Source organism: Macadamia integrifolia, chromosome 11 (assembly GCF_013358625.1).
Source record: "Macadamia integrifolia cultivar HAES 741 chromosome 11, SCU_Mint_v3, whole genome shotgun sequence".
Taxonomy (NCBI): Eukaryota; Viridiplantae; Streptophyta; class Magnoliopsida; order Proteales; family Proteaceae; genus Macadamia; species Macadamia integrifolia.
Window position 1 is genome coordinate 3,385,480 of NC_056567.1, and position 24,164 is coordinate 3,409,643.

General features: G+C 38.3%; 3 protein-coding genes and 1 long non-coding RNA gene across 6 annotated transcripts in view; 1 reads left to right on the top strand and 3 right to left on the bottom strand.

Moving 5' to 3' along the window:
• Positions 1-709: 709 nt before the first annotated feature.
• LOC122092633 lies at positions 710-1,994 on the bottom strand. Its single transcript, XR_006144244.1, has 4 exons — positions 1,933-1,994; positions 1,753-1,819; positions 1,602-1,658; positions 710-1,125 (listed from the first exon to the last, which is right to left on the bottom strand). It is a non-coding gene; the product is annotated as an uncharacterized LOC122092633 (long non-coding RNA).
• A 41-nt stretch (positions 1,995-2,035) lies between these two features.
• On the bottom strand, positions 2,036-4,401 carry LOC122093924 (protein FAR1-RELATED SEQUENCE 5-like). The gene is made up of 2 exons (XM_042664480.1): positions 2,184-4,401; positions 2,036-2,091 (listed from the first exon to the last, which is right to left on the bottom strand). Exons 1-2 carry the CDS (start codon positions 4,399-4,401, stop codon positions 2,036-2,038), a joined length of 2,274 nt encoding a protein of 757 aa, XP_042520414.1.
• Positions 4,402-7,361: 2,960 nt separating this feature from the next.
• Positions 7,362-15,305, top strand: LOC122094160 (vesicle-associated protein 1-1-like). Of its 3 annotated transcripts, none has more exons than XM_042664860.1 (10): positions 7,362-7,851; positions 8,055-8,307; positions 8,462-8,579; positions 9,479-9,549; positions 9,927-10,008; positions 12,519-12,634; positions 12,707-12,889; positions 13,436-13,732; positions 14,034-14,111; positions 14,859-15,305. In XM_042664860.1, the coding sequence occupies exons 3-10, from the start codon at positions 8,531-8,533 to the stop codon at positions 14,970-14,972; spliced, it is 990 nt and encodes a 329-aa protein (XP_042520794.1). In that variant the 5' UTR covers positions 7,362-7,851; positions 8,055-8,307; positions 8,462-8,530; the 3' UTR covers positions 14,973-15,305. The 3 variants fall into 3 exon arrangements, with proteins under 3 accessions (XP_042520794.1, XP_042520793.1, XP_042520792.1); XM_042664859.1 differs by having other exon boundaries at positions 7,363-7,855; positions 8,055-8,369; XM_042664858.1 differs by having other exon boundaries at positions 7,363-7,851; positions 8,055-8,369.
• An 839-nt stretch (positions 15,306-16,144) lies between these two features.
• LOC122094159 (sodium/hydrogen exchanger 2-like) overlaps positions 16,145-24,164 on the bottom strand; it is a 12,289-nt gene continuing 4,269 nt past the window's right edge. The window contains exons 5-15 of the mRNA XM_042664857.1: positions 20,563-20,622; positions 20,396-20,442; positions 20,116-20,310; positions 19,991-20,037; positions 19,353-19,419; positions 19,144-19,244; positions 18,917-19,018; positions 18,475-18,613; positions 18,322-18,384; positions 17,613-17,696; positions 16,145-16,778 (exon numbers count right to left, since the gene is read on the bottom strand). Of these exons, the coding sequence (XP_042520791.1) occupies positions 16,455-16,778; positions 17,613-17,696; positions 18,322-18,384; positions 18,475-18,613; positions 18,917-19,018; positions 19,144-19,244; positions 19,353-19,419; positions 19,991-20,037; positions 20,116-20,310; positions 20,396-20,442; positions 20,563-20,622 (1,229 nt within the window). The 3' untranslated portion in view covers positions 16,145-16,454. The remainder of the gene's footprint in view (positions 16,779-17,612; positions 17,697-18,321; positions 18,385-18,474; positions 18,614-18,916; positions 19,019-19,143; positions 19,245-19,352; positions 19,420-19,990; positions 20,038-20,115; positions 20,311-20,395; positions 20,443-20,562; positions 20,623-24,164) is intronic.

Sequence of the window (24,164 nt, forward strand, 5' to 3'; positions counted from 1 at the left end):
ACAACCAAGCTATAGAATTCCAAGAATCTTGATGGATTCGAACCATCATACCCTGGGAAAAGTCCCAGGTGCTCTTCCATTTTTGAGCTAAAGATTCACCTACAATCTAAAATTGTTAGATTTCAAGAGACTAAATGATGGATCATGGATTCATGACATGCAATCTTTGTTCGACAAGAACTATTTTATCTTTTCAAGGATGAAAAAGATGTGCACTTCTCATTTGCAGGTTGTGTCTAGGTTTAAGAACCCATGGCCATGAGTGGCCATAAATTGGGTTTGCTGACCCACAAGATAAATGGATAATGTGTAGCTTGACTCATTGGACCCTGCTGGTCCTGATAATATTAATTGATTGTCCCTTATTCCAGTCCATACAAAACAACAAGAATTATTTCCCAAAATAGAAAATTTCGCCAAGATTGATCAAAATATTCATGGCCAGTCATGAAAATTCAAGCTTCAATCAGGTGTAGACTATAAGAGTTGAGTCCAAGTAGAATATGAACAATAACTGAGTGGCTGACTAAGTGTGTGCCCTAAATAGTAAACTGTTAAACTCAGTGCTGTCTCCTAGATTCATCAGTAAGTAAAAGAGCTAATTGACTAGTTTCAGTTAGGGAGGGAGTTACCACATCCATTGTTCAGACCCTTGTTCTGGTGTTCAACTCCTATTTGTGGGAATCCCAAATCCCAGTCAATATTTTTACTGTGAAGTAATATGGAAATCCATCGAAGTACCTTGGAGTTGGACAAAAATCAAATACAAAATTTTTGAATAATTGAATTTTGCACTTTCAAGTAGATTATGAATTAATAACAGAAAGAATAAGAGATAAGGCCAAGAGGGCCTCAATCCTCATAGGTAAGGCATTCATCAGTAGCGGGGTTGTCCTTGCAGTAGGCCTCCAGTGGGTAGGTTTTCTTCTTTTTTCGTCTACCAAGGATGGCTGTTGCACTCACCTCTTCCACCTCATCCCACACCGTTGCACACTCCCTGCTTGTTGGTTCACCAGCACACGCCTCCTCTGCACCCTTTACGCTCTCCGTCACCTTCTCCAATATCCTATCTGGTGCAGTCCTCATGTACATGCCACGACCTCCTCTCCCTCCCAAGTTTTGCTGCTGTTTCATGTTCATGATATGTAAACTGCTAATTACTTGGCTAAAATTAAGTAAAAGAAAACTAAACAGCAAATATATTCAAGTAAAATGTCAATGGAAATCAATGTGCAGTACCCGTATCATTAACCAGTACATAATAGATAGATATAATTCAATTTCAGCAGGTTTGGAGTGCTTGGACCACCCTAGGCATTCAAAGGAATTCAACCTGAGGGTCTCAAAGTCTTCTGAACTCTACAAATCAATCCCTTCTATTTAAACGACCCACTACATTTTTGGATTTTCTAGGCTATGGGTTTGAATGTATCCTTGTTGAAGTAATGTTTGGAATACATTAATCAGGTTCCAATATAAATGCAACAAGAATTTGTTGTATATGCAATCTTTTAAGCAGACCAGAACAATATAAATGGGATATCTTTAGAGTCAGCCACTATTGAGATAAAAGAACAAGAAAACAACATTATGAGCATTACCTTAGTAAACGGTCTATGCAGATTGACTCGAGTGGTACCATTCATTATTGGGAGGATCTACAAAAGAATCAAAAACTTGTTATGATACTAAGATATGGCATCTCAATATAATTAAAAGAAATAAAAAAGGAGGGCAAAAACAAAGTATTACTGTTCAAATCTATTTGCATTGGTTGATTGAGCAATTGGGTATTTGCATCCTCAGTATTTGCATTAACCTAACAGATTTAGAGGAGATTTTTTTTTTTAATGTTAGTGACAAATAAGAAATTGAAAAAATACTATAATTATTTAACAATAACATGTGAGGAAGAAAGATAAAGACTCTCACCCGACTACACCTCGTCACGTTATGCCCTATACCATTGCAACCTGAGCAATGGTAAGCCCTTCTGCTAGAGATATTCTCCGTCACTGACCTCAGACGAGAATTTTTAAGCCTCCCTCTCGTTGTAGAGCACTGTCTCGGATCCATGGCAGAAGGACAGTCCTGATTCAAAGATATGTCAATGCTGCAATGTGATCCCAAATTGAAAGTAAAAGACCCAACAACTGGTTCCAATTTCAACACCTCCTCTAAACCTTCACTCAAAACTTTTAGTGCAACATCAAACCTCTCTTGGGAAAGAGATCCTTCAGTGGCTATCCGGTTAGCAATGTCATGAAGTTTCCACACAGGTAGGGGTTGTTCTTCAGATGAGCCCTCAACATGTCCTGTCCCACTGCTATCATATAGGGCAGATTTGGACCATCTAGGCAAAATATATTGTTGGGGAATCTGGGATCTATCAGTTTTCACATACACTTTAAGTATATGCCTGCAGAGTAAGCCTTTTTGCTCGAACATCTTGCAATCACAAGTGGTAATTTCGGCCTCTTGGTTGTCTAGCACATGGTGCACGTTATTCTCTTGATCCCTATCCAACGAAAACACCTCGTACCTCTTAACTGAGATTTCCCAATCACACTGCCTGAGCTCAAGACCAAAACATGCATACCACTCCTCCATGAAAACCCTGAACACCTTTGCCGTATAAACATTTGCGGCTTGCTTCTCAATTTTATGGGATGTACGACAAGAAGGAGTTGAGGTGATGCAACCGAAGTCTGCCTTAGCTTCTTTTTCCCGTCTTTTCTTAATAGCCTCTTCATATTGTGTCACAAATTCATTAATTGGGGTGGAAGGAGTGAAGAAACCTTTAAAGTAATTGTTCATTGATTCCGCTCTTTGTGTCGTGCTCATACCAGCAAAAAAAGTATCAACAAAATAACATGACACCCAATGCATGCGTATTTTGTACTGCCTCCTCAACCACTTATGCTCCTTTAAATTATACCTCTGAATCATACTAAGCCATCTCGCCTCAAATTCAGATGGTGATTTTGAATCATTAATGCAACTTTTATATACTGCTTTCAAATCTGTATATTTCTTAAATAAAGGCCTCATGTGAATGATCCTATGCTTCTCCAAATGCCATCCACATAGCCGGTGGACAGTAGATGGAAATACATGCCGGATAGCTCTCATTATCCCGGGATCTTCGTCAGTGAATATTGCTTTTAGATGAATGTTGTGCATTGCTTGAAGCCACGTCTGAAAAAGCCATATGAATGAATCCTTCGTTTCATCGGCTATTAAGCCACAACCGAACAATATACACTGCATGTGATGGTTAACACTAGTAAATGGAGCAAATGGAAATTTGTACTTATTTTTATTGTAAGTTGTGTCAAACACAATTACATCACTAAACTTCTTATATTGTTCTCGTGCACGACTATCTATCCAAAAAATCCCTGTCAACTGTTGCTCCTCGTTGACACGGATTGCATAAAAGAACCCTGCATCTGTAGCGCGCTTTCTATCTAAATAATTGATGGCTTGTTGACAGTCAACCCCTATAGACTTTCTACGCTTGGTCCTAAACATATTCCTACAACGGTCCTCAGTTATACCAACATGTTGCTCTCCACCAGCCAACTCTTTTAGAATTATCATTATTAGTGACTGTCTTACCCCACACCTCTGCAGGTGTTGCATTAGTTGCATTGTACTTCTAGTAACTTTCTGGTGCGACCGAAGTCTAAATGCATCATTCGGATTCACTGTTGGATGGTTATGCTCTGTTTCACAAAGATCCACCACCCATTTTCCATTCCTGGACTTGATCCTCATTACGGCTTCACATTTGGTTTTCTTTGTTGCACGAGGTGTATAATTCAATCCCCTCCGCCGCTTATCATTACACCATTTTTCACCTTGGTTTGCACAAACAAATGACCTAGCAAGGATATGATTATCAACTCTTGAGCGTTCCACCCTAAATTTTCGTACTGAAAAACCCATCTGCCTTGCATAGTTGTTATAGTGGCTATATGCATCATCCTCAGTCTCGAATTCCATGCCAACAAATGGTTCCCATTCATTAATGGAAGTTCTTGAAAGTGGGATCTGATCATCCCCTTCCAAGCCCAAATTGATGGCTTCATCGTTGGTAACCTCCTCATAAGTAGACCCAGAAGATGTGCTGCCACCCCCATTTTCATCACTTTGAACAAAATTATTTTCTTCCTCTTCGGGACTGGAATTATCATCATGCACATCATTTTCTTCTTCGTTGGATGTGCTATGATTCTCCCTCTCAACAATCAATTCGTCACTCTGCCCAATTGTACTATGGTTCATTCGATTGTTTTCCAAATCAAATACTTCATATGCATCTGAAACACGAGTAGTACCAATCGATAAAGGAACATGACCCACTAATGACTGCTCATCTAACCAATTCCTTTCCATTTCCCCAAAAAAAAGTTATACTGCGGAAACCTGTAATAAATATGACTAAATCATTTAATACTGAAAAAATCGCAATAATTAATTTTGTAAATTAATAAGCTTAATAATTTAACTACTAGTTTGGCTATTAAAGAAATTTGATTCATAGTAATTGAACAATGCTAATCTTCGCTAAAAACAATAATAGCTATAACCATCCCTTTCACCAACACCACTACTTTTTTTTTTTTATCAAGCTACTCACATTTTCTACCTATATCATACACCTTAACATTCAGTTCTATCATGAAGTTTCAATTCAAAACAGAGGTTGAACAGAAAAATAAAAATTCAATTTTAACAAATAATCAACTCAGTAACGAAAGATAATATAAAATTTTTGAAAGGAGGTAATGCTTACTTGTAGAATGAAATAAAAACCACTTCTTCAATCGGGATATTGGTAGAGCCCTATTCTGCTGAGCTGCTGAACACTAAACCAGTGGTACAAAACGGAAGATATGAAGAGAGATGGATACATCTAGCAAGAGAGCAAAAGATGTGAAGAAAAAGAACCTGAGAAGTTAAAAAAAGACTAGGATTTAACAAAGAACTAAAGCAAGCTTGTCTAGACAGCCAATGATCTAACTACAATTGAAAAAAAATCAAAAAATAGTAGCAACAAAAGGACCTTATTTACAATTAGAAAAAAAATGTTCCATACAGAACAGTAGCAACAAAAGCAGGCTTTATATGCCATTCCATATAAAATTCAAAAAAATTCAAAAAATAGTAGCTACAAAATTGGTAAAAGAAGGTATGGCAGAGGAAGCAAGTAACAGCAGAGATAGTAATGATAAAAGTGCATCAAATGACCAAATAATCTAGCAGATAATGCATAAATAGATGGTCCAGTGATTCACAATCCACTTTCTGGGTCTTCAATTTCCTTTTACAAGAGAGTCCCTGCAAGAACTCGTGCTTTATATGCCATTCCATTGCAATTAAAGCTTTAATTAAGATGCAATGCAAGCCTCAAGAATAAGAACTCACAAACTCTCTCTATTATTTAACCTAAGACAGAGTTCATATGGCAGGGAGCATAGACATTTCAGCATTGCTTGCTGAAACATTTAATGCATCAAAACTCAAAAGTAGAATGTAATAGACTTAAAAGATAGTTTGCAGTCATCCACCTTGTATAAACCATCATATGTGTACACTTTTCCACAATAATTACTTGTAGATTCATGCCCACGGATGACTCTAACAGGCACACATTGTTCCAAACTATTCTGCAAGAGATGAGAAGAATCATGAGGTTGTAACACAGTCTAATAATTGGCATTTCTGTAGCTTTCAGTATAATTTGAGTCATTTGACAACATCTTGAAACAATACTCCCCCTGTCAGCCATGCTGTGTTCATGCTATGAACTAATGTAAGTATTTTTATTTTTTTTAGTCACCATGAAGTTTATTTCTTAGTAATAGTGATTCCATATCACACTGAAACTAGCACTGCATCAGCAGGCAATGGTGCCATTACAAAGTCTTTGAACTTTTTATGTTCTGATTTTCTATTATTATTGATACCAAGGTGTTTCCTGTAATATTTAGAAAAAGACTGGAGACGAGAAAGATGGAAATAAGGAGCAGGCCGGGAGGTTTGATTCCTTCTTTGATTTCGTACACCATACATAAATAAAAAAATTGAAATTCAGACTTTGCAAAAGTAAGTTCAGAACAAGTGAAGGTAAATACCTGATTTCTATGTTCTATCTTCTGTTTCCATGGATTGCTTAGACCCAATTTGTGTGACCTGGCATTGTGTTGAGAAATTAAAAAAATTAGCGAGATGGAGACGGATCGTCTACATAAAAGAGGCCTAGTTCTATAGAGAAACCATTGATGGAGAGAAAAAAAAGGTTGCAGAGAGAGAGAGAGAGAGAAGAAAACCGTCAGTATTCTCTCTTCCAAAGAGCGAGAGAGAGAAGATAACCGTCAGTATTCTCTCTTCCAGAGAGAGAGAGAGAGAGAGAGAAAAGAAAACCTTTGGTATCCTCTCTCCCTTAATATTTGGAATGGAAGAAGTTGGAACAGTTACGTACCAACTGGTGCGGTCACTCACCCATGCTGTGACCTTCGTAGCAGGTTAAAGATAAGAATGACCGGATCTTTCCATCCTAAAAATTGGGAATCGGTTACAATATAGAAAATTAATTGATGGTTTAGATTAATTCATATTAAATGAACGGTTTATATTTAAAGAAAGTGAAAATAAGATTACAATACGTACGTGCTGCTACCACTCGCCCTAGATTAATTCATATTAAATGAACGGTTTATATTTAAAGAAAGTGAAAATAAGATTACAATACGTACGTGCTGCTACCACTCGCCCCATAAATAATTTCAAATTCTTCAAAACTAGGAAATACTTCAGTTATCTCTGCAAAGAGGTTGGACACATGGCACCTATTTACCGTATGAGCAGTTTGAATCATTTGTTTCGCTCTCAGAAAATAGAGTGGATTAGATTCACGTACGAGAATGACCCTGGTCCATGGATTTAGAATCAATTTTCTCTCTCTTTATTTAACAGATTCTAAATCCACGACCAGAGATGTACGAGAACATTCCCGTGAACCTGATCCGTTGAAGAGAGGAATGGGTACAAAGGGTAACTTGGGAATATAGAATTGTGAAAATTTACAAAGTTGAGGCCTGATGGGGGAGAATCAAAAGAAAAGTTTACGATAGAAGAGTTTTGAGTAAATATAGAATGAGTTGGGAAATCTAAAAACCTTTTTCTAATGATCCCGTCAATGTCATTGACGTGGCGTTGCGAGATCTATTACACGTGTGAGTGGGACCCTATAAAACGTGGAACCAACTACGACTAGCCGCCGCCTGCCGCTGCTTCTCTCTACTTTCGCCTCCCCTTCTCTCTCTACTTTCCCTCTCTCTCTCTCTCTGTCTCTCTCTCTCTACACTGAGAAAAGTTTTCTTTCTGAGTCAATCTAATATTCTAATGTCTAACGCTAACCACTCTCCCCTTTCTTGAAACGTCTGATTGCATTTGATTATCGTTGATGGATCGTTAGATTCGAATCCGTTTCATCCTCTGCAACGGATGATGTCCTCAAGTACAAATCGGACGGTTTCTAAACACGAACGAACAAGAAGAAGTCCGTACTGAACTACAGATAGTAAAACCCCGGCTTTCGGTGGCTCATCCAGCCGAGCCGGTGTGGACTATCGTCCTCTCTCCATAATCTCCAGACGTAGCGTTCACTCACTCCTTCAGAATCTTCTGGTCCAACTGGCGCTCGGCGAACGCATCTCTCTCTACTCAACTCTGTAACTGCAACTTAGGGTTCTTCATTTCATGATTCCACCAAGGATCTGACGTTTCATAACCGAAACGACTCGTCTTCCTTCAATTCGTCGCTACAGCGACGTTCCACCGGTAGGTATTTCCTAAACTAGGGTTCTTTGTTGTCGTTAACCGTCTCTATCTCTTTCTTTTTATTATGATATTTGAGTTTGGCATTCGGATGATCCTACTGGAATTGCTTTTGGAAATTGTGGTACTGATATTTCAGCATTTCCGGGATAGTTTTAGTGGTTTTTTAATGGAATCTGAAGGTGTTCTTCTAATGCGCTCTGCAGGTTATTGCCACTGAGTAGAACAAAGACGATTTGCGAAGCAACTGTGGCGTGTACTCGTTCATTCACGAACGCTCTGTTTCTTGCTTTGCATCAGTGAGATTTCGAGGATTTAATGGTTTCACAAATCCCGGATAAGTTTGAGTGAATATTGAACTGAGTTTGAAGGTTTTCTCCTTTGGAGATCGGCAAGCTATTGCAGCAGATTAATAGAAACTGTTTGTTACTGTGTTCTCGTTCGTTTACGAACACTTTTGTGAGTTGTACAGTTATTTCTGTTATCCATTTGCATGAGTCAGAATTTGGAGGCTTCTTTGGGTAATATGGTGTTGTTCGGCTAGTAATATCTACTTAAAGTTCGATTTCTAAACGTGAAAATTTTGATTCTGTTGTCCATTTTGTTGTTGCAGGTCAAAAGGCTTGGATTTCGATCACAGATTGCTGAGGAGATCGATTTAGATTCCCTGTAAATAAGAATCATGAATACGGAGCTTTTGGGTATTCAACCCCACGAGCTTAAGTTCACGTGTAAGTTCACGAAAGCTAGATCTTTCCATGTTGTTTATTCTATATTTCTGGCTTGGTTTAAGATCACTTGCCTTTTTCCGTTACGAGCAACAAGTGAATATAGAACTTTACATTTTCAAACTCAACTTTCATCCTTATTCTTATAACGAAGATATCAAGTAGATTTGAATAGCCTTTCGGACAAGGGAAATGGTTCAACTAGTAGAGTGTAAAGTTCTTTTTGGCTCTCAGAGTACAAATTGAACTCAGATTAAGTTTATCGTACAAATATTGCCTAGAAAAGGAAAAAATCTTCAATGTCCAGGACATCTCATAGGCAATTCTGTTGATCAAATGGAGTACTTGCTGAAGGTGCCTAGTGCGTGGGTAAGACCAGGGTTTCAAAACGCCTGAATTGGAATTAGACGGAATTGGTCAAAATCGAAATATTCACTCTAATTATCTGAATGAGCGTAAGAAGCCTGAATTGTGACACCTAAAGATTGTTTACTGGTATGGGGTCTTGGACTGTGGGCCCCTGATATTACTTGTGGATGTCCTCCATCACTGCATCAATGTCCTGCTTGTGATATGTTGTCATTTGAAGTTACTCAATCCATTGTTAGTTTATCCACATGTTGTTCAGATGTTAAAACTCTCTAATCTAGCTTCTTTCAATTAGTACCATTTGATTTGATTTTTTACAAGTCATCAAAGTTATATGAGCTGCATTGCTTATTCTTTTCTTTTCTTCTTTGGACAATGTGATGTAGTTGTTCTTCCTTTTGGTTCATGTTTATAAATGCGGGAAAATAATGTTGTTATTTTGTATCTTTTGCAATGTTGTTCTATACATCTTTAATTATCACGTATATTTTAAAGCTGATGAATCTGGCATTGGATATTTTCACTTTTGCTAGTTGAGCTGAAGAAGCGAAGTTCGTGCTCAATCCAACTTGTCAACAACTCTAGTCAGTATGTTGCTTTCAAGGTGTGAATAAGTTCTTACATGAATTTCATGACATTGCTTTAGTTTCAGAATTTCCTACTTTTCTCTTGTAAATTCATGTGTCCTTGAAGGCTGCATTTCCTCTCACGAAATGTATATGTTTCTTGAGTTTTGTGCTTTGTTATTCCCCCCCTCCCTTTTTTTTTTTTTTTTTTTTTTAATTATCTCTGTACTTACATTATGAAAAAGGGTGTTATTATGAAATTCAAAGTCTAGATATTGTACAATGTATCCTACACCTACTTAATCTTTAAATTCTTGTTGCTGTGTAATGCAGCTTCTCAATTTAATGGACGAAAAATCTTTGTCCTAGAGAAAGGTTGATGGAAACTAATTTATTTCAATCGTCATATTGGCAGGTTAAAACTACATCTCCAAAGAACTATTGTGTGCAACCCAACATTGGCATTGTCCGGCCAAGTTCAACTTGTAATTTTACAGGTATTTTCCCTCCGCTTAAATATGGTTCAGTAACTCCACCTTATGGAGCTGTTTCATCAGCCTCTGCTCTCTCGCCCCCACCAAAAAAATAAATAAACTCATTCTTATTCTTCTTTCGGTTTCCATTTGTTTCAGTTGAATGCATTTTACTGAACCGTATTAAGGAAAAAATAATAATAAACTTTCTAGAAAAAGGGCTTTAGTTTGGCCCACTCCCGCATAGGAAGAGTTTCTTGTATGGCCCTAATAACTCCCAGGGGTGGGTTGGAGGGGCCGAAATTTTGTGGACAGGTAGGGCTTAAGGTATGTTTATTATTATATGTCAAGCTCAGCCAGAAGTAATTGGCCGTGGAAAAAGGGTCGTGAAACTTTTTTGGAAAATGGTTGAGAACAGATGGACGGATGAATGAGGGAGAATGCCAAATACATGGGAGGGGTATATAATTGAGTAGGATCTGAAATTCGATGCATGGCCTACACATGCGCAGTTCAGACTATACCCTATCTATCCAACAGTCGGAAGTTGGGACTGCCATATGGCCCATATCACCCTTTTATGTGGCACAATTTGGTGGACATGATGCAACAAAAGTTCCGAACTAGAAGAACCAGGATCACCAAAAGAGACAAATAGAGCCGCTTAGCAAGGAAATCAATAACTTGGAACAGTGAGATGAGAAAGGCCTATAGGTTTGGTTGAGTGCTGTTCTTATATCAGTAGAATATGTCTGCAGAAAATCTCAGCAAAAGTTCTAGTATGGGCATTTGCGGAGTATTCCTAGTTACAACAAGGAAAACAGAGTTGCAGATCTGGAGCTGGAATTCTAGTTAATAGTTCTCAATGAAGAAATCAGAATTACAAAGAGTAGATTATCAGAAACTTGTCAGCAAATCTTGAGCCCAATCTGATCAGTAGGCTGAGAATTATTGTAGGAGACAGCAACCAGAAAACTTGAATGAAAGCAGGGGTGCCACTGGTGTCAGAAAACTTGATTCAGATGATTCTTGTGGTTGATGGATAAGATATCAGAGTAGAATAGATAGAATAGGCCACAACAATCCACCAGAAACCCTCTTGGAATCCACAAAGTTGAACATGAAAATCCACTGAGACTTGCACTGAGTCCATGGTATCTATGTAGAAAACTGAATTCTATTAACACCTAAATTGTGTTTTTTTTTTTTTTTTTTTTTGGTGGTGTGGGGGAGAGAGAGAGAGACAGAGTGAGGCTTATGCCTATACATCTATTTATAATATTTGAACTGGACTGGTAGACTTGATTTGGACCAGGACCAATTACTAAGTTAAATTGGGAAACAAAAACTCTAACTAAGATTGACTTGCACCATGCTATCGCACAGCTTTGAGAACTCTGAATTCATCTTGGACTAAGTAGACATTCGAAATTCAAAGTGGTAAAAAGATCGATTCAATTACTGCCATCATTATGAGTCTAACAGTCAATAACTCCTATTTTCTAACATTGACCAGAATTGTGATTGAACACCTAACTTCACAAGGAAACACCATCTCAGGTCAGTTGGTCCTCCTCTTGTTCTTCTACTGCATCAGTCCCATACAGGAAAGCCTTCTTATGTGGGCTGTTCAAGGAACCTTTTGCCTAGGAAAAAATGTAATTATTTCTGAACTTGATTATAAAAAAAAAAGGTGTACCCAGTGCACGAGGTGCCCGCCACTGTGGGGTCTGCGGAGGGACATAATGCACACAGCCTTACCTCCGCTTCGCAGAGAGGCTGTTTCCTGACATGAACCTGTGACCATTTGGTCACAATGGAGCAACCTTACCTTTTCACCTAGGTCCACCCTCAATTTCTGATTTTCATTATAAATTGTGGACAACAACTTCCTTGAACTTAGCAAAACAGAAAGAGGAGGTCTTTGTCAATCATAGTAATTTCAGTGGCGATGACTTAATCATAGGTTGGCATCTACAGTATCCAAGAACACATTATTTATTTAATTAAGATGTAAGAGTTGCGCTGCTTAAATAGATGTTATGAATAATAGAAATAGCACCACACTGTTCCAGCTCTGATGTGAATTTCCTGCATAAATAAAATGATTGCAACCCTTAGAGGAAGAACAGTGGAACTACATCATGTTACACATTAATTGTTACTCCCCTTTTCATGTTGTTGGTCTCTCGCTCTTTATGTGGAACTGATGCTCTCTTTGTAACTTTTGTCACCTGGTTTTCAGTTTGGAGTTGATGTGCTCTTTGTAAGTTTTGTGAATCATATATTCCTGATGACTGATGTCTGTGGATCGTACAATGATCTTGTACATTTTCTTATTCTATAGTTATGAATTCTATTTGGTGTCTCATATATTTAAAGAATGTTGAAGTTAGAAATAATGTTATTGAAGATATCACAGAAGGTAGCATTTATCTTGTAATGCTTTTATTCTCTTGTATGTCGTGTTACTGACTAGATAGGTGCATGGTCTTAAATCTAATTCTTACAATTTGCATTTGGTGTCAAAACAGTTACAATGCAAGCTCAACGGGAAGCTCCACCTGATATGCAGTGTAAAGATAAATTCCTAATCCAGAGCACAATTGTTCCCTTTGGGACAACAGAGGAGGATATTACACCTAGCACGGTAAGTTTTTGTAGTTGCAATTTTATTTAAATTGTGATTTGTGTTTCTTATTGTTTTCTTTGACTTCGACAGTTCATGAAGGATGGTTTCAAATATATTGAAGAGAATAAGTTGAAAGTGGTTCTTGTTAGCCCAGCCCATTCGCCAGTACTACAACCTATTAATGGAACCTTGAAGCTGGATTCAGCACATGAAGCTTCAATTTCAACAGACCAAATACTCAATGGAGTTGAAAACCATCCACCATCTCATATGGTAAATTGCATTATTCCATTGGTGGCAGATAGGACACAGGCATAATTTTTATTTTATTTTTTCCTCCTTTCCATTGGAGTTTTGGCTCCTAATTTTTCTGAAATACCATTGAGGACATTTTCCATGGGGATGCATTTGCCAATTGTGGTGCACCTTCTGTTTTTACAGCAATGGTTTTACTGCATTTGTCCTACTTCAAAACTGTTCTTTCCTACAATGACTTTGGTAGCAGTGTTTCATTCATTCATGGATCTTTGAAGTTAAGCAAGCCCAAACTATGTTTAGGTGGCGGCATAGTGGAACATTTTTTTTTTAACATGTTTCTTTTCCATTTTTTGTTCAGTTGCTTAGGTTTCATTTATGATTGGATTATTGGGGTTTTTCCAAATCAACCAGGAATTGAGTATTGGTATATCCTTGTAAGCCTCTTGTTTCAAAAGGGGTTTCAGCTATACAAATTATATTAGAGAACTTGTTTCTTCAGTTGGTCTTACAGAAGATGTCATCAGATTGCCTCACATGACAATTATTCCCCACCCCCACCAGGTAGCTACTGCTGCTGTGGAGGAGTTCAAACCTAGTAAAGATGTGGACTCAAAACCAGCTAAGAGTGTGGAGGAGTTGAAACCTAGTAAAGATGTGGATTCAAAACCAGCTAAGAGTGCGGAGGAGTTGAAACCTAGTAAAGATGTGGATTCAAAACCAGCTAAGAGTGTGGAGGAGTTGAAATTATTAAAGGAAATAGAGTTGAAACTAGCGAAGGAAAACAAGGAGCAGAAGTTGGCTAAGGCTACTGAGGAGTTGAATTCAAAGCTAAATGAATGGAAATTAAAGCTTAGTGAGGTCAGTAAGCCTTACAACTTGTTTCCAAGTTAGGAGAATTATTAGTTGAGGCTTTCTGACTGGTTGCTTTCTTGATTTCTCCCATGTGCTTTTGTGATCTGTGAATGGATTTTTGTGATGTCCTTGCAAAGGGTTGGTTGGTTGATCTGCCTGGGAAAGGCTTAACATATCTTTGCTTATTTTCTTTGCGTATGGAGAGCACTTCCACATGATTGCGCACTAGTATTGCTTTTACCAATGGTAAGTCTCCTCCCTAAACCTGCAGAATAATATTGATGAAGGTGTCGGATATGCCTTGCAGGCTAATACTTCCATTGCAAAGCTAACAGCGGAGAAGACCATAATCATTCAAGAGAGAGAAGCATTGCGGCAAGAACTTGTGAGTAATTTTCTAATTGTACCCTTCTGACATTTTCGTTATTTTTGTATGGTCGTGACTGAAGGTTTAAACCCTGAAAATCTTCCACTCAACTCATTGTCCACCACTAGGAGTTAATTATGTGAAACATGAGATAAAATATTGATGATTTGGTGAAAGGTCCTCCTGTATGGTGAGTAGATGTGTCTGTTATTTATTTTAGTTTTGGTGACTGCACTAACTGAAGAAGTCAACGAATTGGGAGGTTTTTAAATTGATATTTTACTTTTGGTTAGTTTGTTATTCTAGTGATGCTTGAGCTCAAATTGTCCAGCAGAATTCCAGTTACACCATGATTCAATCAATCTAAAGTACTTTGAACAACTTAAAAGAGTTTGGATCCACAAACCTCCCAAGAAATTGGCTTGATTCTGGAATCCGTTGCTGCTATGGCAAATTACTTATGTTGTTCCTTCCCTGCAATTTTGCTTTTTTTTTTTTTTTTTTTTGGCAGCATCTTACTGCTTGGTTCGTGTTCTTTGACTAAGCATAAATTATAAATGAAGCTGCTTGTTTATGGGTTTCTGCCTTTTTTATCATCCACCCCCCCACCCCCGAAAAAAAAAAACACCAATTGGACCCCCGTGGTAAATAGATAATCATCATTTAATTTCCTTGTAACGTTACCTAAGTGCAATTTTGTCTTCCAAGAGTTCTGCGACTGCAATTCTTCCTGATTAGATTTCTGCTGTTGTCTCCCCTTGTTAGGCTGTTTTGAGAAAGAAGAATGGTGTGAGAAGCGTTAAAGTGGGTTTCCCCTTTCTGTTTGTTTGTATGATCGGACTTATTGGTGTAGCTCTTGGATATATTCTGCACTCTTGAAGAGATGACTCATCCCGAAAGGAAACTGGAGAATACAAGTCCTGTGCTAGTTAGAAATTCTGAGGAAATGACCTTTTTTATCCACCTGTAAGGTCAAAATTATGGTGGTATAAGATCTCGGTCTGTTTATTATGGTGATTTTGTAATCGGATTTGGTGATAACTGATGTAGTTTTGTATATTAAGGAGCACTTAACAACCCCCCCCCCACCCCCCTTTTAGTGGTGGAAGAATCGTCTTGTAAAGCAGTTTACGTTCTATGAATAATATTGGTATGGTTGTTTACAACAGCCTTCCAAAATTGAGGGCAAAATGGAAATAATATTTACCCCCCTCTCTCTCCCTCTAGGAAAAATATTATTATTTAGTGATTTATATCCTAATTCTACACAGCCCACATTTCTATTGGTTGATATCTCGTCCTTGAAGCAATCATTTATTGCTATGAACAATGATATTAAGTAATGATTGTAAAAAAATTATATTTGTGTTGATTTATTTTCATTCCCCTACTTTCTTTTATTTTCTTTACAATCAGATGCATCTTTTGATTTGAAAAGAAAAATTAAATATTAAATAAAAAATGAAATTACTATATATTGTAAAAGAAATTTACGAAGGTTACTCATGATCACAAAACTTGCCTTTCCATAAATAAATCAATTTCACCTTGGTTCTGGCTCCTCTCAATAGAGCGCAGACAGTCATCTCAGCCTGAGTCATAGGATCACTCTCTGATCCTTAGATTTATGGAGATGAACAAGGTAACCCCCGAGTAATCTGAGATCCGCACTTGGAGAATGTTCTCCTTAAATTTGAAACAACCAACTTATTTTGGAAAACCTGCAAAATTACCAACTTCTCTGAAAATTGGCTATTAAATCTGAGTCTAGATCCAATTTCTTAATTTAAGATTTAACAATAATATTAGACACATGGAGCCGGAGGGGGCATCTTTTGACAGTCTGATTTCACTTTCCCATATGTATGGGTGTATGCACTATCAAGTAGTGTTCTTTTTGCCTAATATTAGTAAGAGTTAATAGTTCTAACAATCAACCTCCCAATATTCGATATCGGTTACCAAATCAGCAATCCTCATGGTTTGAATAGCAGCTCGTTCTCTTTGTGTGCGCACCATTAGATATGATGAACATAATACATAACTACATATGATAAAATATATAAAACCCGTTTGATAGGAAGGAAAGTTTACACCACTCATATCTTACAAAAATATTAGTACGAAATGGAAGTGGTAAGGATATACTGGACAACCACTACATAAACAGGTCGATCATGCAAAAGAAGAAAGAATATTTACAACTAGCCCAGGAAGAACAAAAACCCCCCAGACTCGAAGCACTACCACACATATATAATCTTAAACACACAAACATTGCACAGCGGACAGGACATGAACAGAAATGGTTTGGTCTTCTGAGGAGATTCATTGATTACCTTGTCTTCCTCAATTTTCTTCTCATTGCCATTGTTGGATATTCCGTTCAGTTGGTGAGCCAGGGACAAAGGGTACAAATCCTCGGCCACCAAACACAGGACGCATAAAGCCATTATCGAATTTACGCCAATAATAGTGGACACTCTTTGATGGGGTGGCTAGAAGCATGCGTAAGCTGGTTGGGCGCGGGATATAATGTCCACCAACTTCAGAATCATGTTGCCCATTCTGAAGAAGTGGGGTGATGAAGGATTTCGGACTCGATGGCTCGGAGGACAGAATGCTGCTCAAGGGTTTTGAAGGCAGCAGGAGCCTGATTAGAGGTTTAGTCAACAACCCAAAAACCTGAGTAAAACAAAAGAAGAAGAAATATTAATTCCACTAAGAAAATCAAGAAACCATCAACACTATAACCCAATAAACTATATTAAGGACCGGAAATTTTATAGTAGCAAAGCTCATACACAACTCTCCCCAGAAGTTCTTTTTTCAAGGAACTGTGGTTATGGTCCTTGTAGACACTACAGATTGAGCAAAAACATATGATGGATGTCATCATACACCGCAACAGTCCAACATGTCTAAGCCATGAATACCCATTTTCTCTGGGCCACTGTTAAGTTCCTACAAATTTAAACTGTTGGGTTCAATTCAAGGAGGAACCAAAACTATCCAAGTGGGCTCAATTTGAGAGGAACCCCAACTCTCCAATTGGTTCTTTTCAAGGGGAACTGATCCTCCAATATCTTCAAAGGAAGATAACAATATGATTCCATGTTTCCTCCATTACGACAACTCTTTAAATACATCAGTGATTACAATGGACCATTGACCCCAAAACAACTCTGCTTATTAAGTTAAAATTATTCTCACTTCCCACAGCCCATGACACTAAAAACCAACTCTTTCTATCCTAAAGCCAACAACAGACCCTACCTGAAGGATAGAGCAATCCATATAACTATCTCAACCACCTTAGGTAGCCTTACCATGGAATTGCATGTATATGATACCTCATGCACATGCACTTTCACAAGGACGTATCAGCTGCCTAATTGCCTAAATTAGATTACAAAAGTTACAAAACACCCAGACTGAACCACATAAGGAGAAAGGATTAGAGTCCTTGCCAAATACAAAGCCTATATATAGTAATCTTTTAAGGTATGACAATCTTACCACCATACTGAAAAGAACAACTGTTATGGTGCTGGTGATCATGATGGCATTCTCGCGCAATTGAGTATGGCCCGACCGAGTAAACTGCATATGAACCAAAAATAGAGAAAAAAAGAATGGGAAAAAGTCATTAAATGAACCATAACGAAACATCGCAACAAAATCATATAGCTTCAGAAATAAGAAGATAGACAGAAATAGAGAGAACCACTTCACATTCTCTCAAGCCAATTCAGAGGTTTGGGGGGGGGGGGGGGGGGGGGGGGGGGGGGGGGGATATCAGTTTTCCCAGATCAAACAAAAATCATAACCTATCTGTGGTCCATTTTCAAGAATACAGAAAAACATGGAATTGGGAACACAGTTTAGAAGCAAGTGCTTCTTTAAACCGGAAGGTGGCGTAGAGATAGGACATCCTTTACCCAAAAAAAAAAAAGATAGGACATCCATCAACCTAGTTAGACAATAGAATTTTATTGCACTACCCTTCAGGGGAATGTGCTACTTGTTTTTCCTTACTTCCTGCAGATTTTAATTCTTTCCTTCCTCAATATTGGACCAGTGAAGCAAGCAGAAGGAAGCAAGTCCTCAGTTTCCTTATTGCTCTGGGTGATTAGGTGGTTGAGCTGTCTGAACTTTTTGCTTTGACAAACCTGTCATCCTTGCATTTTATCCCTACTATAAAACAGAAATATTTAACAAATTTCACCTGATTATAAGCAAGTGCCATAGATACTGCCCCCCTCATGAGACCAGCCCACCATATTGTGATCTGCAGGACCAAAATTGCCAATTAGTACATCAATGATCAATCTGTTCAGAACAATTAAAATCCAACCAAAAATAAATATCAACAGCTTACTTGCTGCTTGATGTGAATTTTTTCATGAGGAGACTTCTTAGATAAGTTGGATAAAAATGACAACGGGAAGACAAAAGCTGCTCTTCCAACCAGAACCAAGCCCAGGAGTATTGAACTCACTCCAACTGATTTTCCAGGACTACAAAGAGCATAATAAAAATTAAGGATGAAACAAAATAAATTAAATTATATATAAATATATATATATATATATATATATGATCTGCAACTAGCCAGCTCTATTTTGCAATTTATAAACTAAATAATCCTGTAAGTTAAAAATATGGTAGTTGAAATTCAAAATTAAAAACAGAAGTGGAAGGCAAGGGACAATAAGACGAACATAGCTCCACGTGGATTGGTCTTATCAAAAATTATTCTTACATTACAACTAGAGGTCTAACTATCAGCAGCTTGACATCAGAGGGAATATCAACCATACCTATTGCTTACAGACCTCCACTTCTCGATGTCCAGTGCATCCATACCGACATAAAGAAAGATAAATATCTCAGCAATAAATGACAATGTCGCAAAGGCATGCCTGCAAAAAATAGTAGCAGACCAATTTTATAGTTAATAAATAGTTTAAACCATGGCAAAACAAGATTACATGAACAGTAACAGATTTCAATTGTAAAGGGATAATTGTCAGGAGATTCAACATACTTGGTGGTGACTCTTGAACTCTCAGTCACATTATGCCAAGTATAGTGGGACATGACAATACCACAGAAGAATACAGTGAGGATACCACTTAAATAGAACAGCTGCAATACAAATTTAAGTCATCAGTTTTTGCTAGCACTGATTTTTTTTTTTGGAAATTAATCCAGAAAATAGCCTTCCTGAAGGCAAAAAGTTAGGAAGTTTTTTACCTCAGCCAACATATAAGATAGGTAGGCCATGAGTATCATAAGTGCAACTTCACGATCAGTAGAATGCCTGGAAGTTGCAAGAACATTAGCTATGAGAGTATTTACAGAAAATAAATAGGAAATTCATTGTGTATCATCCTCCAGTATTTTTATTTTTCACATGCAAGACAATAAACACATGAAGCCAATGATCTACATTACGCTAGCTTTTATGGAGAAAAGGTTCTGAAGTAGCTGTAGCAAGACACTCAGTATGGAGAACAAACAGGATGCACATGAATCAGCAGGAGGAAGGTAGCTGTAGCAAGACACTCAGAAGGGAGCTGTCAGCATGGAGGACACCAGCCCTGCATGCATATCCTCTGTGACTCTGCAGTCAGCACTCGGGAATGCCAGTGAATCCCACGCTAGGGAGGACCTCCACTCCCATTGCTGAGTTGGTACACTGTTATCTTACCTTAAATTTCCTTACAAAAATTTAGTCACCCTCTACCATAAAAAAAAAAATGCTAAGAAATACAGATACACCATAGCTGTTACAGATGGGAACATGCAGTAAACAAGGAATAAAATATCCAAAATAAAAAAAAACAAGGAACAGAAAATGAGGAAAAATTAAAAGCATGGCATTTGCATACCTTCCAAAGTACAACTTTTTGATAATGAATGCACTCAGCAATCCAGCCTGCAGGAGTGAATGTCAATATGAGTTCCAGAAGGGTGACCCAGATGCGCATGGAGAGAGAGAGAGAGAGAGACTCACAATTACTCCTAGTATGGTGCTTGTCAGAAATAAATAAAGGAAACTGCCAACAAACTGCAAAGCAATGCTGGAGTTGATGTGCGAGAGATCAAAGCTCTGAATTGCATTAAAGAGTACCACTGATGTGGCATCATTAACAACACCTTCCCCAAATACTAAACTATAGAGTAAAGGCGTCTCATCCTGATTGAGCACCTGCAACATCAGACAGAATTAATTTATTTGAATGGGCTACTAATTAAGATTAAATGGCAGTAATGATTCTTAAGGATTTCCATACCTGCAAGGTGCAAACAGAGTCGGTCGCAGAAAAGATTGCTCCAATTGCTACAAATGATGAAAAGGATTAAAGATGAGAAATCAAGAAGAGCTAACTATAAATTGCAGAAGAAATAAGAACAACGGTGGGGGGGGGGGGTAGAAAGAATAAGGTTATATAGAAAGTACCAAGATAATCCCCTATATCAAGGGAACCTATATCCAGCATTTTAAACAGTTCTCTGGCACCTGGATCAAACAAAAAGAGAGATCCAATCATAAACAAATAAAACAACAGTAGCAAAGTACCAATCAAAGTCATTGCAGCATCAATATCAATTAGAATTGGCATATTGGAAAATCTATATTAATCTTAAATTTTTAATACATAAGTGTTCTTTTGCCGTAAAAGTAGCCCCTAATAACAGCTGGTTGCACCATATCATTTCTATGGATGAGACTAAAAAAAAAGTTTTATTTAATACTAATTATACTGAACATAACATATATATAGAATTGTGTATGTGAATTTTCAATAAAAAAGAACATAAGAGTTACTAATTAGCAGTTGAATCCTCATCCTTACAGAATTAATAAGATATATCTAGCAGTTACTCATAGTTAATTTTATGATTGCAAAGACTTATATAAAAACATTATTCCAAGTCTGCCATCCTTTTCTCTTTTGTAAGGATTTTCCCCTAGAAACAGAACCCAAGCAACAAACATGTTACAATATTAAAACCTTGAAGCCAAAACCAGAAACCAGAAAAGAGAAGAGAAGAAAGGAGAGATCGAAAACAGTCCCAATGTGAGAGCAGCCTGCGATCAGTCCAGCCAGGTCTCTTAGATAGTATTTATTAAAGATATAGAGTAAGATTACAAGTATACCCCCAAACATAGAACCAAAACCTAATAGGAGCAAAGCAAGTCCGATAGGACAAGTATGCCCCTATCGGACTTGTCCAGAAGTCGCTAATCCCTTATAGGGATTAGCGTTGTTTTGAGAACAACGATAGTTCAACACTCCCCCTCAAGCTAAAGCATACACATCACCCATGCTCAACTTGGTACAGCCATTGCGAAAACTAGGAGCAAACAAAGACTTAGTAAACATGTCAGCTAACTGATCCGTTGAAAGAACAAACGGAGTCTCAATCAGCTTCTTTAGAACAACATCACGAACAAAATGGCAGTCCACTTCTATAGTTCTATGTGTTTGGTTCTCTCATGGAAGACTGGATTACTAGCAATGTAAACTGCAGCTTGGTTGTCACAATACTTCTTCATTGGCTTTGTCATTGGAAATCAACTCCAAGAGTAACGACCGCAGCCACATCAACTCAGCAGTGGTAAGAGCCACAGCTCTGTACTCTGCTTCTGCACTAGACCGGGCAATAGTAGTCTGCTTCTTGCTACGCCACGTAATAAGATTACCTCCAACAAATGTGCAGTAACCAGTAGTAGATCGCCGATCACTTGCAGAGCCAGCCCAATCAGCATCAAAATACCCTACTAGATCCATATGCCGATTATGACGATAAATCAAACCTTTTCCAGGAGAACCCTTCAAATAGCAAAGAACACGAACGGCAGCATCCCAACGTGCTTTTTGAGGAGACTGCATGAACTGACTAAGAACTCCAACGGCATAGGAAATGTCAGGGAGAGTCACAGTGAGATAAATCAAATTTCCAATAAAGCTCTTGTACTGATGCACATCCTGGAGGGGTTCAACATCATCCACACCAAACGTTTGGTGAGGGTCCATAGGAATATCAACGGGTCTGGATGCAAGCATCCCAGTATCAGATAGAAGATCTACCACATACTTCCTTTGAGACAGACTAATCCCTTTCTTGCAGCGGATTAACTCAATCCCAAGGAAATAATGAAGTTGGCCTATATCCTTTGTCTAAAAATGGTGCTGGAGATAATTTTTTATTTCAAAAATTCCTACCTCATCATTACCAGTCAAAATAATGTCATCAACATATACTACCAAAACAACCAGTTTTTCACCTCTGCGACGAACAAATACAAAGTGATCAGAATAACACTGAGAAAAACCACAAGTAACTATGGTAGCACTGAACTTGTCAGTACCATCATCCGACATTGCATGATTGGCCAACTGGGTTGCCCATTCTGGCTTGCCATGCTTTGCCCAACAAGTCTTAACCGAATGGTTAGGCTTCCCACAGTATGTGCATTGCCGAGCAGCACGATCAGATGGCTGTCCAGTAGGACCTCTACCAGCAGAGCCACGTCCTCCCCCACGACCGCGACCACGACCATGGTTAGCAACAAAAGCAGAGTTGTCTTTGGAAGGCTGATCAGGCTTAGTGGAGGAGGTGATGCGCTGCAAGCAAGAATAAGCATCATTCAAAGTAGGAACCGTGTCACTCGCAAGTAAATGACCCTTCACGGCCTTCAGATCATTATTCAGACCAGTCAAGAACTTGGAGACAAAAAATTCATTACGCTGAGCCTTCAGCTTGTCAATATCAGTAGTCAAGGGCTGGAAAACATTGAGTTCTTCCACCATTCCCTTGAATGTACTGTAATACTCTGAAAGAGATTTGTCAGACTGGCAAAACTGAAACAGCTTCTCATAAATATCATAAATTATTGTCATGTTCTTTTCCTGAGAGTATGTTTCTCGCAAATCATCCCATACTCCCTTTGCAGTAGAATGGAACATGACATTGGCAGCCACATCAGGTTCCATACTGTTCCATAACCAAATTAAAATAAGAGCATTCTCCTTCAACCAATCATCATAACCAGTATCTGAAGATAAGGGTGGATCAGAAATAGTATACTTGAGTTTTCCCTTGGCCATCAGGTACACCTTCACTGATTGAGCCCAAAGGAGGTAGTTGGAATTACCCTTGAGCTTAACGGAGGTAATTTGGATATTAATGTTGTCCGAGGTAGAAGAGGCAGTAATAGGGGTAGCAGTAGTAGGAGTAGGCATGTCTTTGGTCTCAGCCATGAAGATCTTTAGATCTGAAAGCCAGCAGCCAGAGCAGTACTAACACAGCACAAAACTGATTTTTTTTTTTTTTTTTTTTTTTTTTTTTAAGGGAATGACGCTGCTGTTTGGGGTCGATTCTGCCTGAGAATGAGCACAAGTCAACTTCAAAACACTAGCCGCATAAGGTGGCAAAGCAGCGGACAGCAGCAACTTCAATATCAACAGTAAATAAGCCCATAAACAGGGGCAGCAGCAGTATACACTGCAGAAACAGGGACATCAGCCATAAAAACAGGGAGGGAGAAGTCTCTACCTCAACCAGTACACATCCGAAGCAATTAGTAATAGTGAAGAGACCTAGTTGTACTTATATCATGATAACTAGGTCAAAACCAGGTAGTAGATGCAGCAAAAAGGTGGCTGCACACCAGAGAAGATTGCCGCAAGGTCAAAATCAGCAGAATGGTTCTTGCGTAGCCAATTGATTTGATTTAGACCTACTCTAATACCATGTTACAATATTAAAACCTTGTAGGCGGTTGTAGCCAAAACCAGAAACCAGAAAAGAGAAGAAGAAGAGAAGAGAAGAAAGGAGAAATCGAAAACAGTCCCAATGTGAGAGCAGCCTGCGATCAGTCCAAAATGGCTGATCGCAGGTCTCTTAGATCGTATTTATTAAAGATATAGAGTAAGATTACAAGTATACCCCCAAACATAGAACCAAAACCTAATAGGAGCAAAGCAAGTCTGATAGGACAAGTATGCCCCCATCGGACCTGTCCAGAAGTCGAGATCATAGTTAACAAATTCG